Source organism: Diaphorina citri, unplaced genomic scaffold, assembly GCF_000475195.1.
Source record: "Diaphorina citri unplaced genomic scaffold, Diaci psyllid genome assembly version 1.1 scaffold1690, whole genome shotgun sequence".
Taxonomy (NCBI): domain Eukaryota; kingdom Metazoa; phylum Arthropoda; class Insecta; order Hemiptera; family Psyllidae; genus Diaphorina; species Diaphorina citri.
Window position 1 is genome coordinate 58,742 of NW_007379116.1, and position 16,427 is coordinate 75,168.

At 38.6% G+C, this 16,427-nt stretch overlaps 2 protein-coding genes across 6 annotated transcripts; one reads left to right on the forward strand and one right to left on the reverse strand.

Moving 5' to 3' along the window:
- Positions 1-241: 241 nt before the first annotated feature.
- LOC103516882 lies at positions 242-11,127 on the forward strand. Of its 5 annotated transcripts, none has more exons than XM_008481868.2 (3): positions 247-604; positions 896-1,158; positions 10,859-11,127. In XM_008481868.2, exons 1-3 carry the CDS (start codon positions 409-411, stop codon positions 10,961-10,963), a joined length of 564 nt encoding a protein of 187 aa, XP_008480090.1. In that variant the 5' UTR covers positions 247-408; the 3' UTR covers positions 10,964-11,127. The 5 variants fall into 5 exon arrangements, with proteins under 5 accessions (XP_008480093.1, XP_008480090.1, XP_026684959.1 ...); XM_026829158.1 differs by having other exon boundaries at positions 896-1,151; positions 10,852-11,127; XM_008481869.2 differs by lacking the exon at positions 10,859-11,127 and adding an exon at positions 1,625-1,907 and having other exon boundaries at positions 896-1,151.
- An 849-nt stretch (positions 11,128-11,976) lies between these two features.
- LOC103516886 (LIM domain only protein 3-like) lies at positions 11,977-14,857 on the reverse strand (the record flags this gene model as incomplete). Its single annotated transcript, XM_008481874.1, has 4 exons — positions 11,977-12,166; positions 13,911-13,933; positions 14,220-14,361; positions 14,799-14,857. Coding segments are annotated over 4 exons (414 nt in total), but the record flags the coding sequence as incomplete, so codon positions are not given.
- Between the last annotated feature and the right edge of the window lie 1,570 nt (positions 14,858-16,427).

Genomic DNA, 16,427 nt, shown 5'->3' on the forward strand with positions numbered 1-16,427 from the left:
TCTTTCTTTCTCTCGCTCTCTGTCTCCCCCCATTCACTATCCAACATCTTTCCCCTTTCGTAATTAGGTAGGTACATAGTTGTTTCTTGTTTAGGTACCCACCTACAACTATGTCTTCCAAAGTAATTTTTGACACTCCTTTTTTTTATTAGATAGTAAATATTTACCTATTTTAACATTTATTTTAATAACATGAGAATAACCAGTGGTTCGCGTGTAGTAGATAGAGCATCAAGCCAAACATCTCTCAAAAATATGCCAGTAACAAACCGAACACATAAAATCAAACCACACAAACACACTAAATATTACACTTTCACAGAATTCCATTCTCAACTACGTAACACAAATAAACACTAAACAAGCACACCTAACACATCCACCAAAAGGCGGGGAACATTCACCACGATGGTCCAACCGAACAGTCGAATGGTTCTGGACATCGTGAAAGATGAAAATTCGCACATTACGACCTCCTTCCACTATGAAAATTTGAAGACAAGTTTCTACGGATTTTATTCGCGGAACAAGGACTACCTGTTTGTTATTTTCTTCCTCTTGTTTGTGATTGGTCTGCATCTGTTTCGACACACAATAATGGACGGTAAGTTTGGAATATTTGGTGATTTAGGCCCTTTGGTATAATCTCACGGTCCTTACCATGTTTTGTTGGACATTCCAGAGGAGTTTGATCGAGTACAGTCAACTGAAGTGTAAACTCAGCTTGCCAATTTTCCACATTGGTCGCATTTTCCTTTCGGAATTTTGCCTCTTTTGAAGCTCATTTCCCCTCTTTTGTCGTGATAGTGCCTATTCTGAACCAAAGGAAATCCCAGATGACTCGCTATCCGAATCGTTTTCGAAAGTAAAATACAACTTTTCTTACTGATTTCAGGGTATCGGTATCTGCGAAACAAACGGTTCCGACTGAGGAATGACATCCCCAATCTGATCAAATGCAAGAAATGCAAAATCTGCGACGAAGATATCGATGAAAGCTATCGTCAGCAAATGATGAATCCGAGAAACCAATATCCGCAACCAATGCAGTACTCTCAACAGAACCCTTGGAATAGTGCCCCTCAGAGACCTGGATCAAGCAGTAACAGAAGTTCAATACACCCGAACACACCACTTTTCAACAGGACTAGGTCTCAGATTAGAATGAGTGTTGATCGAGTACAGTCAACTGAAGTGTAAACTCACCTTGCCAATTTTCCACATTGGTCGCATTTTCCTTTCGGAATTTTGCCTCTCTTGAAGCTCATTTCCCCTCTTTTGTCGTGATAGTGCCTATTCTAAACCAAAGGAAATCCCAGATGGCTCGCTATCGTTTCCGAAAGTAAAATACAACTTTTCTGATTTCAGGGTATCGGTATCTGCGAAACAAGAGGTTCCGACTGAGGAACGACATCCCCAATCTAATCAAATGCAAGAAGTGCAAAATCTGCGACGAAGATATCGATGAAAGCTATCGTCAGCAAATGATGAATCCGAGAAACCAATATCCGCAACCAATGCAGTACTCTCAACAGAACCCTTGGAATAGTGCCCCTCAGAGACCTGGATCAAGCAGTAACAGAAGTTCAATACACCCGAACACACCACTTTTCAACAGGACTAGGTCTCAGATGAGAATGAGTGATCAGCCCATTTATCAGTCGAGAAATACTATGGGAGGAGCAGATGAATGGAATCCGGAAATAATGAGCAACACACAGCCACAGTATGCTTGAGAAAAAAAAAGACTTCGGAAAGAAACTCTTTTTGCTTCAGTGAAAATGGCAGCCACCCTCAATCTTAGGGTATTCAATTGATTGTCGATCGGTCATAGGACTCAGAGGTTATTTGATTATTTATCGATAAGAATAAAAAAAAAGACTCGAACAATCGATTCCTGGAACAGATCTATTGAAGGTGTTCCAATAGGGCCCCTTTTAGCCTAAACATCCTTTACCCTTTATCCCCTTACATTCTGACGGATTAATAAACTTATAGAGAAATGAGCCGATATTTTAATTGAAAACGTTCCACCGAAGGATCCATATTCCACCCAAAGGCGATGCCGATGGTGAAAGTTCTAAAATCTCCGAAAAACGAATCCCCTTGAACGCCGTCTTTCGGTATTAAAACTTCATCTCACTTCCCTAGCCGACGTTGGTGTCCTTACTCGAGGATTATCATGTTTTGATATAGGCAAAGCTTTCGCTTCCAGGTGAGACGCTATTGTTTACCTGTCATCTTAAGAGGCGACGGCCTCGGTTAAGATGAGACAAAACACGAGGGGATTTACCGGCAACTTAATCCCCGAGTCCTTGGTAGAAATATTACAAACTTCGGGAAAACTTCACCAAAAGTAAGACGCCTCAAGGGGCATTATTATTTTCAATTTTTGAGACACTTCATCCCCTTCCTCTCGTCTGGTGGCGTCGGCGAAAGTAAACTATCTTTGACATTGTAATAAGTTTAAGATTAGGCGAACTTTGCATCTTGAAACGGCACAAGTGTCTTAGAAAGGGTGAAATAGGCAAGTCTTAAATGAAGATTCAGGGGGCCGGGTGCTATAACAGAGGTAGACGAAATGAAGGAGGGTAATTTATTATTTTTGGAAAATGAAGTCGATGAAGAAATACTTCTATACTAAAACCCATACCTCAAGAAAAACTTTAATCCTTAGTTCAACATTGGACTTTTCTTAGCGTTAGCCTTTAGGGCCTATTTTACAGTACATACCTACTTCAAGTCAGTCGTAAGACTCATAAGTCAGTCTGAAGTTTCGTCTTCATAAACAAGGTTTCACTTACCGGTAAGTGAGAGGCATGTCGTTTCAGCTGGGCAATCGTGTTGGGGTTGTACGCCATGTTTGCAAACACCATCCTCTCTTCATAATCATATTCACACAGGATCTTGTTCTCGCAAAGGTAGAACCTGTCACCGACGCAGAACCTGGAAGCAAAAAACCATAGGGAAATTCAAATTATAATACAGGCACTAGAGGCAAGGGCTGTTGGATTAAGTCTTAGGCCGACTACTGACTCTCAGACTGTTCTACGAAGTCTAGCAGAACGCGTGTGGTGGAAAAAGCTTCGAGCTTCTGGTTTTAGTGGCTAGCCTTATTGGAGGACATCTTAGACTTAGAGCAATTAAATGAAATCTTCAGAGGTGGGGGTTTAATGATTCATTTATTAGAGGTAGGTCACTCCAGATCCCAACCTATTTCGTAGGTTTGGAACAAGTTATGATAGAAAAATCTTCAGAGAATTCCGATGAAATATTAATTTCTGATGTAACTAAAGGTGTGTCCAAAAATATAGTCGACTGGCCGTCGATCGACGAGGTGAATCTATGTTATCGAGGCAGTGTGGACAATTCAGTTGACGGCCAGTTGACTATGTATGGGCACACCTTAATGTGTCAAACAGTACTCAAAAATAGTTTTTTGAGACGTCTATCTTTTTTTTACCGAAGATAAACTTCCCCGAACTATGTAACTCTGCTCTGAAATCCCCGATAGAGAGGCCGAAACAGGGCACGTAACTCAAATAAAGTACGAAGTGGAAAAACAACAGATGTACCCGAGTACAGTTAATATTGGGATATTATGCCAATATTCCCAAGCATGTACGTTTGATACCCAAATATACTGGGTGTCCAACTTCTGGGACTGATTGATAGAAACTCCGCTGTTCCCAAACGTCACGTCAGAAACTGGACAACTGGGTCACTGTTATTATGAAAACTGAGCCGACCGGACTCAATTTTCCTTTCGCAATAGTACGGGTACCTGAACAGACTAGTAGTTGCTGTCGCTTTCAGTCTTGTCCATTTTCGTCCTTGTCCCATTACACCACCCAAAAGTTCAACGAGCACAAAAAAGTACGTCATTTTGTTCCACCCTATCTGTTCAGTGTAATGCTGTACGATATGGGTTTTACTTGTCTACGTGCGATGGTTGTGTAATATCAATGAATCAAATATCCTCTAAAGGCCCAAGCACTTTTTGCGTTTTGTATGCCTAAAGACCCAGGGTCCAATATTTTGGACATTTACTTTGTAGGCTATTCTCACTTATATGAGTTAGATTCTAAGTATACGACAATACGAGTAAATGTCGTAATACATACTCCTAAGTACCTATGCACATAATTATGTATTGTATACGAGAGGAAATACCTACCTACGATATACCTATATTACTTATCTAGCCTTCCACGATATACCTACCATTGGTCGCTTTCCACAGAAACCGCTCGCTTTGCAAGCAGGAGGGCGAGGGTTTGAATTTCAGATAAGACAAGGAATCCAGATTTCCTCGAGAATCCGCGAGAATTTGATCACAATAAGAATTTGCCAACAAAAAAAGGTGCTGATCACATAATAGGTAGTAAAAATTTGTTGCTGGAAAAAAAGTGCTGTAAACCAAGAAGGTTGGCTGTGGGAACTACTGAAATAAAGGGTACCGTGATATTTTTTTAGGAATCCCTGATGTACATTGTACACTCTCCCAAATAAACCTAACCCAGACTGGCAAATATACGTGACTTTTTGGACACCCCCCTACCATCTTCGTCCCCATTTGAAGGGTGAGGGGTGAGACTGGAATTCCATTATTACCCTCTCCCCCTCCCTTCTACCTCTCCCTCCCCCTAACCCCCTTTTTCTCTTTCCTCTCTCCCTCTCCTTTATCACTCTCCTTTCCCCTCCTCCTACGACTTCCCCTTCCTCTCTCCCCCTCCTTCCTTCCTATCACGCCCTAGCAGTATCACAGTAAATAAATATCATCGTACGAAAACAAAAAAATATCAAATATTTATGCCCGACAAGATGAGATTTTGCCTGTTTTCTTTTTTTTCCATACTCCTGTTCATGGTCCTATAAATACATAATATTATGTACCTACGTATACATTACAAATATAGTTATACTTATTCTTGTAAGGGCTTATTGGTGTAAAAAGAAGGTGGCATTTTTAATGCACTAGACATGTTGAAGAATTGTCTGCTATACGAAAGGGAAATTTTGCACAATGCATATTTTAAATTAACCAGCAAACTACTCATTTTGCTTATTTTGAACGGGATTACCTAAAGCAGCAAAGAAAGGTACAAATATGTGCCTATACCTACCTATGTAAGTTACACTTTAGTTCCTAAAAAGTAAAAAACGGGGGGGGGGAGAAAAAAAAAAGAAAGTCTACACAACACAACAAAATGCATTCAGTTAAAGCTCTACATCCTACATGACCTAACATTCTGCAAATCTACAATAATCTCTACTAACAAATATCATGACGAGAATGGGATTTTTATGTGCTCCAGGTTTTACAAACAACTGTTCCCCGACTGCCAGAGCTTTCTCAAAAATGAAACGGTCGTAAAAGAAATAAAAGATTATGTTGTTCAACACGATACAAGAATACAATATTGTACATTTTGTATACAAGCATACAGTAATACAAAATGTTGTAATATTACGTAAGCTAATAGCGAAATCATGATGCATCAGAGAATACGTAATGCAGGACATTTTTTTAGGCAATGCTAAAAAAAAGCAGATGAAAAGATAATTTCTGATGTAACTAAAGGTGTGTCCAAAAATATAGTCGACTGGCCGTCGATCGACGAGGTGAATCTATGTTATCGAGGCAGTGTGGACAATTCAGTTGACGGCCAGTTGACTATGTATGGGCACACCTTAATGTGTCAAACAGTACTCAAAAATAGTTTTTTGAGACGTCTATCTTTTTTTTACCGAAGATAAACTTCCCCGAACTATGTAACTCTGCTCTGAAATCCCCGATAGAGAGGCCGAAACAGGGCACGTAACTCGAATAAAGTACGAAGTGGAAAAACAACAGATGTACCCGAGTACAGTTAATATTGGGATATTATGCCAATATTCCCAAGCATGTACGTTTCTGTATACAAGCATACAGTAATACAAAATGTCGTAATATTATGTAAGCTAATAGCGAAATCATGATGCATCAGAGAATACGTAATGCAGGACATTTTTTTAGGCAATGCTAAAAAAAAGCAGATGAAAAGAGTGAAAGGAGGAGGAGAAGGAGAGGAAAAAGAAGAAGGAGGAGGAGAAGAAGAAGAAGGAGGATGAGGAGAAGAGGAAGGAGGGGGAGAGGAAAAAGAAGAAGGAGGAGGTCCTCTTGGGCTAGAAATTTAATGAACGAAAGTCCTTTTATTGTATATATCTAAGCTCTATTAGGTATGTATTTTACATTATAGGTAGGTAGGTAGGTATAGTACCCTGGGTATTTACCCGGGTAAATACCCAATTTTTATAAATACCCGGGTATTTTCAAGAAGCGCCTCAGTCGAATTGTGCCCGGGAAATTAATAAAAAAAAAAAAATCAAGTGACGATGTTTTTTGTATATTTTTCTTCTTTTTTTTTAAATACCCGGGTATTTACCCACCCTGGGGGTGGATAAATACCCGGTTAAATACCCAATTTTTATTTACCCACGACCCATCCTCTACTACCGGTAAAAACTTACATAGAAAATTGTACTTCTTAACCTCAATGAAAGACCTACAAGGAACGCGGAAAACTCCTCTATCTATTACATATATATATCTATTATTTTCAACGTTTACCAATTATTAACTTAGGTATCTACCTACTTACTTATACTCGTAAGTATACGTACATACCTAGTTTCTTACTTTCCTACCTAATTAAATTATTTACCTAACGTTAACGTACCTAAGTATACAGTTTTCTACCCATGCATGGTTTTTCCCGTATATTTATTTTAAAGTTTAATGAATATGTCACTTGAACACGCTAGGCCTTATTGCATCTCTCTAAACTCAGAGGCCCGGCGCACAATGGAAGAAGCGTAGTCGCTCGACTTTTAGTAGAGGGTAGTCGCCTGAAAAACCAACACTTTGAAAATTATAGAGAGTCTCTATCACTTCCATAAGTTTGGTTTTGCAGGTGACTACGCGCAACTGAAAGTCGCGCGGGTATTTAACCAAACCCAAGTCACAAAAGATCTAACCAGGTCGCAGTCATATAGGGCGTTTACTATAGCCGATGGCCCTATTTATACCAATACAGGTTATTAGCTTACTTCTTTATTTGTTCGTTAAATAAATTGTTTTATTATCCCTAGTAATACAAACATGTTAAACAAAACTAATAAGTAGAAGGGTCAATTCATATCTTTTACCTATACTAGGTACAGAATACATCTTGGGATTTTGTATGCTTAAAGGCCCAGTGTCCAAAATTTAGGACATTTTTCAACCCTAAGAAAACTCGAGTAATTATTGAAAAATGGAAAAATTAATTATGTGTACATGGGCCAAAACACTTCTACTTTAAAAATATCTAATACTTATTTTATTTCAAAAACATTTTTTTCTTGGGCTTTTAGGACTACAAAACAAATGTCCAAAATTTTGGACATTGGGCTTTTATGACTACAAGATACAAAATTATGCTGGGCTTTTATGACTACAAAAAAAATGTCCAAAATTTTGGACACTGGGCCTTTAGAGGATATTCAATAACCTTATAAGTATTGCCCCCGCTTTCCATGCAATCTTTCGACAATACTCTGTGTCTATCTAGTTCTACGGACTGGGGGATTTCTTAAGACACGTCAGCAAGTGGTGCGATTTTGGGCAAACTTTCAGGAGATGGAGAGAGAGAGAGAGAGAGAAGAAATTAGAAAAATGAAAGAATTAGCATGAATAAGAGAAGTTTAGCTGAAAATGGTCAACAATGGAGCATTCAACATTTTGGAGTCCAATTAATTAATATTATTAATTTTTAGACTGAACACGTGTGGAATCATCAAATCTTTTGGGTTTCTATAGGTAGGACCTACCGTAGTAGTTCTTTATTCTTTTCCAGAAAATTCCCTTTGAGTAGGTAGGTATTACCTCCACGGACACCATAAATCCTGTAAGTATCATCCAAAGAAGAAAGGCACAATGCGCTTATGGACGCAGAATACACCAAAGCAGTAAGGCTACTAAACGGAAAATCTCTCAGAGGAAGGATATTGAAAACATTTTTTGATGTCATAAAAAAAAGGCTTGTTCTCAGAGTGAGGAAAAATAAACTGTAGAGATAGAAACATTCAACAAAGGAATTTTTCAAAGGTCAGGCCGTATTTTAAGACTTAGACTTATTCTATACCTACCTACATCATATCTGTAGGTTAGTTCAAAATAAATTCAAATGTTTACATACTTCTCTGACAGTGAAACTGAAGGCAAAATTCAACGCGGCGATAGCACGTCGAATACACCAGTTCCCCATGGACCAGTGAAGTTAAGAAACGTTGTGCGTGGTTAGTATACGGATGGGTGACCATCTGGGCAGTCACGTGCTGCTATATTTTCCTGGCCCACTAAAGTTGGGTGAGATTAATGTGAGTACTAGTGAGTAGATACAAAACTAGGCAGATATACCTACAGGGTGTCCAAAAAATAAGGTACCAAAAATTTCAACGGGTGATTTTCTGGCTTAAAATGCCTTGATCTTTTTTTTTATCACGGGGTCTGTAAATCCTCTCAAGTCTCAATATGAACTACCTACAGAGGTTGTCAATGGCACCTGAATTTTGACGTTAGCTCTGAGTTCTCTAGCTTACTTCAAGGCTGAAGTCTTGCTATTGATAATGAATCTTCAATCCCATTCATGAAACCTTATGCCTCTTCGGCCCTGGTTCGGAATATCTTTGTGATAAGACTAAATACTTTGCCACAATACTAGAGGGAGACATACACAAACTTACAAAGCACGCATGAAAATCATCTCAGATATGTTTACAGGGTGTGTAAAAATTCTATGAAAACTTTGTCCTTAAGTTTAGATCCATAGAAAAATATGTCTTTCTCTTGGGGTCATAGCATTCATTTATCCAGAAATGTCGATATTAATTGAAGGGTAACAAACAAACTTAGGTCAGTTATCCTTTATCCTACCTAGAATGAACCAAGTTTCTTTTACACCTAAAAATTCTAAAATAGGTAATAATGTTTCATTCACCCTGTAGGAAAAATAAACGTTTTTTGCTTCACAAAAAAAAAAAAAAAAAAAAAAAAAAAAAAAAAAAAAAAACGTCCATACCGACGATTCTCTAATTTTCTGACTGTCTTAAAAATAGAACACTATGAACTACTGGGTTAAAAACAATGAGCATTAGATCTAAATTGGATGAGGAATTACTCAAATACCTACCTATAGAGTTTTATGTCTTAGATGGCATTTGAATCCAGGATATCTTTATTATCAATTAATAAATAAGAACTACATATAAAAACTACCAAAAATTTGTTTTACACAAGAGATTCCATCAAGAGAAAACAGGTGTTATCGTTAAAAATGGAAAGGTAAAAAAAAGGAAGAAAAAACTTAGGTAGAGCAAAAGAAACGGGAAAAAAATTAGACCCTATAAAAAAAGTAATCAGTTTGGGGGCTAATTGAGTGGGAAAATCACCATGTGCCCTCTCGGTGCACCCCCATATTCCTCCCAGTCCTCTCCCACCCCCAGTACCATCTCCCCTCCCTCTCTTTAGGATTTGAGGAGGAGGGGAGGAAAATAATGAATCTCCTCCAATCTTTACCTCAATTAGTCAAGCTCTCTAATCTATCTCCCTCTTTCTAGCTCTCTCTCTCTCTCTGTTTCTCTCATTCATTCTCCCTCTATCTCTCTGTCTCTTTCTTTCTCTCACTCTCTCTCTCTCTCTCTCTCCTCATTCACTATCCAACATCTTTCCCCTTTCGTAATTAGGTAGGTACATAGTTGTGTTCTTGTTTAGGTACCTACCTACAACTAAGTCTTCCAAAGTAATTTTTGACACTCCTATTTTTTTTCTTAGATAGTAAATATTTACATATTTTAACATTTATTTTAATAACATGAGAATAACCAGTGGTTCGCGTGTATTAGATAGAGCATCAAGCCAAACATCTCTCAAAAATATGCCAGTAACAAACCGAACACATAAAATTAAACCACACAAACACACTAAATATTACACTTTCACAGAATTCCATTCTCAACTACGTAACACAAATAAACACTAAACAAGCACACCTAACACATCCACCAAAAGGCGGGGAACATTCACCACGATGGTCCAACCGAACAGTCGAATGGTTCTGGACATCGTGAAAGATGAAAATTCGCACATTACGACCTCCTTCCACTATGAAAATTTGAAGACAAGTTTCTACGGATTTTATTCGCGGAACAAGGACTACCTGTTTGTTATTTTCTTCCTCTTGTTTGTGATTGGTCTGCATCTGTTTCGACACACAATAATGGACGGTAAGTTTGGAATATTTGGTGATTTAGGCCCTTTGGTATAATCTCATGGTCCTTACCATGTTTTGTTGGACATTCCAGAGGAGTTTGATCGAGTACGGTCAACTGAAGTGTAAGCTCACCTTGCCAATTTTCCACATTGGTCGCATTTTCCTTTCGGAATTTTGCCTCTCTTGAAGCTCATTTCCCCTCTTTTGTCGTGATAGTGCCTATCCTAAACCAAAGGAAATCCCAGATGACTCGCTATCCGAATCGTTTCCGAAAGTAAAATACAACTTTTCTGATTTCAGGGTATCGGTATCTGCGAAACAAACGGTTTCGACTGAGGAACGACATCCCCAATCTGATCAAATGCAAGAAGTGCAAAATCTGCGACGAAGATATCGATGAAAGCTATCGTCAGCAAATGATGAATCCGAGAAACCAATATCCGCAACCAATGCAGTACTCTCAACAGAACCCTTGGAATAGTGCCCCTCAGAGACCTGGATCAAGCAGTAACAGAAGTTCAATACACCCGAACACACCACTTTTCAACAGGACTAGGTCTCAGATTAGAATGAGTGATCAGCCCATGTATCAGTCGAGAAATACTATGGGAGGAGCAGAGGAATGGAATCCGGAAATAATGAGCAACACACAGCCACAGTATGCTTGAGAAAAAAAAAACTTCGGAAAGAAACTCTTGCTTCAGTGAAAATGGCAGCCACCCTCAATATAAGGGTATTCAATTGATTGTTGATCGGTCATAGGACTCAGAGGTTATTTTATTATTTATCGATAAGAATAAAAAAGACTCGAACAATCGATTCCTGGAACAGATCTATTGAAGGTGTTCAAATAGGGCCCCTTTTAGCCTAAACATCCTTTACCCTTTATCCCCTTACATTCTGACGGATTAACAAACTTATAGAGAAATGAGCCGATATTTTAATTGAAAACGTTCCACCGAAGGATCCATATTCCACCCAAAGGCGATGCCGATGCTGAAACTTCTAACATCTCCGAAAAACGAATCCCCTTGAACGCCGTCTTTTGGTATTAAAACTTCATCTCATCTCCCTAGCCGACGTTGGTGTCCTTACTCGAGGATTATCATGTTTTGATATAGGCAAAGCTTTCGCTTCCAGGTGAGACGCTATTGTTTACCTGTCATCTTAAGAGGCGACGGCCTCGGTTAAGATGAGACAAAACACGAGGGGATTTACCGGCAACTTAATCCCCGAGTCCTTGGTAGAAATATTACAAACTTCGGGAAAACTTCACCAAAAGTAAGACGCCTCAAGGGGCATTATTATTTTCAATTTTTGAGACACTTCATCCCCTTCCTCTCGTCTGGTGGCGTCGGCGAAAGTAAACTATCTTTGACATTGTAATAAGTTTAAGATTAGGCGAACTTTGCATCTTGAAACGGCACAAGTGTCTTAGAAAGGGTGAAATAGGCAAGTCTTAAATGAAGATTCAGGGGGCCGGGTGCTATAACAGAGGTAGACGAAATGAAGGAGGGTAATTTATTATTTTTGGAAAATGAAGTCGATGAAGAAATACTTCTATACTAAAACCCATACCTCAAGAAAAACTTTAATCCTTAGTTCAACATTGGACTTTTCTTAGCGTTAGCCTTTAGGGCCTATTTTACAGTACATACCTACTTCAAGTCAGTCGTAAGACTCATAAGTCAGTCTGAAGTTTCGTCTTCATAAACAAGGTTTCACTTACCGGTAAGTGAGAGGCATGTCGTTTCAGCTGGGCAATCGTGTTGGGGTTGTACGCCATGTTTGCAAACACCATCCTCTCTTCATAATCATATTCACACAGGATCTTGTTCTCGCAAAGGTAGAACCTGTCACCGACGCAGAACCTGGAAGCAAAAAACCATAGGGAAATTCAAATTATAATACAGGCACTAGAGGCAAGAGCTGTTGGATTAAGTCTTATTTATGAACAAGAATGATCGTTCTTAGATCAGTCTCAAGTCAAAATTGACCAATCAAATGCCTTGAGACTATGCTTGGCACGAACTTAAGAGCCAGCATTTTGTTCATAAATATGGGTGTCAGGCCGACCATCAGGCCGACCACTGACTCTCACACTGTTCTACGAAGTCTAGCAGAACGCGTGTGGTGGAAAAAGCTTCGAGCTTCTGGTTTTAGTGGCTAGCCTTATTGGAGGACATCTTAGACTTAGATGGTTTGGGCTGACCCTAACAGTGGACACTGATGTAGGATTAAAGCAAGGGAGATAATTATATATATATATCTATCTTACTTAGAGCAATTAAATGCAATCTTCAGAGGCGGGGGTTTAATGATTCATTTATTAGAGGTAGGTCACTCCAGATCCCAACCTATTTCGTAGGTTTGGAACAAGTTATGATAGAAAAATCTTCAGAGAATTCCGATGAAATATAAATTTCTGATGTAACTGAAGGTGTGTCCAAATATAGTCGACTGGCCGTCGACCGACGAGGTGAATCTATGTTATCGAGGCAGTGTGGACGATTCAGTTGACGGCCGGTTGACTATGTATGGGCACACCTTAATGTGTCAAACAGTACTCAAAAATAGTTTTTTGAGGCGTCTATCGTTTTTTTTTACCGAAGATAAACTTCCCCAAACTATGTAACTCTGCTCTGAAATCCCCGATAGAGAGGCCGAAACAGGGCACGTAACTCAAATAAAGTACGAAGTGGAAAAACAACAGATGCTCAAAAATAGTTTTTTGAGACGTCTATCGTTTTTTTTTTTTTTACCGAAGATAAACTTCCCCGAACTACCTATGTAACTCTGCTCTGAAATCCCCGATAGAGAGGCCGAAACAGGGCACGTAACTCAAATAAAGTACGAAGTGGAAAAACAACAGATGTACCCGAGTACAGTTAATATTGGGATATTATGCCAATATTCCCACAAGCATGTACGTTTGATACCCAAATATACTGGGTGTCCAACTTCTGGGACTGATTGATAAAAACTCCTTATGCTGTTCCCAAACGTCACGTCAGAAACTGGACAACTGGGTCACTGTTAGTATGAAAACTGAGCCGACCGGACTCAATTTTCCTTTCGCAATAGTACGAGTACCTGAACAGACTAGTAGTTGCTGTCGCTTTCAGTCTTGTCCATTTTCGTCCTTGTCCCATTACACCACCCAAAAGTTCAACGAGCACAAAAAAGTACGTCATTTTGTTCCACCCTATCTGTTCAGTATAATGCTGTACGATATGGGTTTTACTTGTCTACGTGCGATGGTTGTGTAATATCAATGAATCAAATATTCAATAAGCTTATAAGTATTGCCCCCGCTTTCCATGCAATCTTTCGACAATACTCTGTGTCTATCTAGTTCTACGGACTGGGGGATTTCTTAGACATTTCAGCAAGTGGTGCGATTTTGGGCAAACTTTAAAGAGATGGAGAGAGAGAGAGAGAGAGAGAAGAAATTAGAAAAATGAAAGAATTAGCATGAATAAGAGAAGTTTAGCTGGAAATGGTCAATAATGGAGCATTCAACATTTTGGGGTCACATTTAATAATATTATTAATTTTTAGACTGAACACGTGTGGAATCATCAAATCTTTTGGGTTTCTATAGGTAGGACCTACCGTAGTAGTTCTTTAGCCGGGTGCTATAACAGAGGTGGACGAAATGAAGGAGGTAATTTTATTTATTATTTTCTATGAGTTGATGAAGAAATATACTGACACCCAAAATTGAGTCAAGAAAAACGTTAATCCTTAGTTCGACATTGGACTTTCTTACTGTTAGCCATTAGGACCTATTTCATTCATTTCATTTTCATTTTTCAAACATAGCAAAAGGTGCTCTCATTTTCCAGTCACGTCAGTCGTAAGTAGTTCACATCAGTCGTAAGTCGTTAGTATTTTCGTCTCTATAAACAAGGTTTCACTTACCGGCAAGTGAGAGGCATGTCGTTTCAGCTGGGCAATAGTGTTGGGGTTGTACGCCATGTTTGCAAACACCATCCTCTCTTCATAATCATATTCACACAGGATTTTGTTCTCGCAAAGGTAGAACCTGTCACCGACGCAGAACCTGGAAGCAAAAAACCATAGGGAAATTCAAATTATAATACAGGCACTAGAAAGTCCTTTTATTGTATACTTATATCTAAGCTCTAGGTTTCTAGGTATGTATTTTACATTATACCTAGGTAGGTAAAAACTTACATAGAAAATATTGTACTTCTTAACCTCAATGAAATACCTACAAGGAACGCGGAAATTTTCAACGGATTACCAATTATTAACTTAGGTAGGTATCTACCTACCTTACTTATACTCGTAAGTACGTACATACCTAGTTTCTTACTTTCCTACCTAATTAAATTATTTACCTAACGTAAGTATACCTACAGTTTTCTACCCATGGTTTTTCCCGTATATTTATTTTAAAGTTTAATGAATAAGAAGTCAAATGCAATTTATTTTACGAGGCCTATTCACGCGGCTTTTCTTATCTCTCTATTTCACCTGGTTTTCACATTGTGAGATTTGTGAGACTTATTGACAGCATAGAAAGGTTGAGGAGGCTTTGAAAGTAATAAAAAAACAATAGAAAGTAATCATAAAACAAAAGGAAAATGGAGCTGTGAAGTTAAATCGTAATAAAAGGATTAAAAAAGTCATGACGAGAATGGGATTTTTATGTGCCCCAGGTTTTACAAAACAACTGTTCCCCGACTTCCAGAGCTTTCTCAAAAATAAAACGGTCGTAAAAGAAATAAAAGATTATGTTGTTCATTTTGTAACCATACACCGTGTGATTTATACGAGTATTGTCAGACAACAGAGGTTGGGTGGAGGTGCTGATAGAAGTGGGAATCCTGCCACTGAATGAATAAAGGCCTTAAAGGGCTCTTGGGTACCAGCAACCTTTTTATTTATCTATTAATAATAATAATAATGGTTTAAACCTACATATTATTATTCCAATGAAGTTTTACTGATCTTAACTACTTGAATGTTGTAATATTATGTAAGCTAATAGCGAAATCATGATGCATCAGAGAATACGTAATGCAGGACATTTTTTTAGGCAATGCTAAAAAAAAGCAGAGGAAAAGAAGAGTGAAAGGAGGAGGAGAAGGAGAGGAAAAAGAAGAAGGAGGATGAGGAGAAGAAGAAGGAGGATGAGAAGAAGAAGAAGGAGGATGAGGAGAAGAAGAAGGAGGATGAGGAGAAGAGGGAGAAGAAGAAGAAGAAACCAGTCTGCCGAAGGTCCTCTTGGGCTAGAAATTTAATGAACGTGTGGCTACATTCTATCTTGTAGAACTTCTCATTATTTTACTTTATCAGAAAATGTCAACTTTCATACTGACCTGTTAATAAATCCTCCTTGTTTCTATACATTTTTCCTATACCTAATTCAGTGTTCTCATTTCGCTACATTGGTGACCCACATGTCACCTGCTGAATTAGTCTATGGTGAAAATATCAAACTTGCAGGAGATTTCTTCGAAGCCAACTCTTCACCACCAGGTGACCTAGATATTAAGTTTCCGACAGTGCGAGTAAATGTCGTAATACATACTCCTAAGTACCTATGCACATAATTATGTAGGTATTGTATACGAGAGGAAATACCTACGATATACCTATATTACCTGTCTAGCCTTCCACGATATACCATTGGTCGCTTTCCACAGAAACCGCTCGCTTTGCAAGCAGGAGGGTGAGGGTTTGAATTTCAGATAAAACAAAAGGAATCCAGATTTCCTCGAGAATTCGCGAGAATTTGATCACAGTAAGAATTTGCCAATAAAAAAAGGTGCTGATCACATAATAGTAAAAATTTGTTGCTGGGAAAACAAGTGCTGTAAACCAAGAAGGATGGCTGTGGGAACAACTGAAATAAAGGGTACCGTGATATTTTTTTTAGGAAACCCTGATGTACATTGTACACTCTCCCAAATAAACCTAACCCAGACTGGCAAATATACGTGACTTTTTGGACACCCTAGTTAGTTGAGTTTACCGCTCATGTACCTACGTTACAAAACTAGGCAGATATACCTACAGGGTGCCTAAAAAATAAGGTACCAAAAATTTCAAGGGGGGATTTTCTGGATTAAAATGCCTTGATCTTTTTTTTATCAAGGG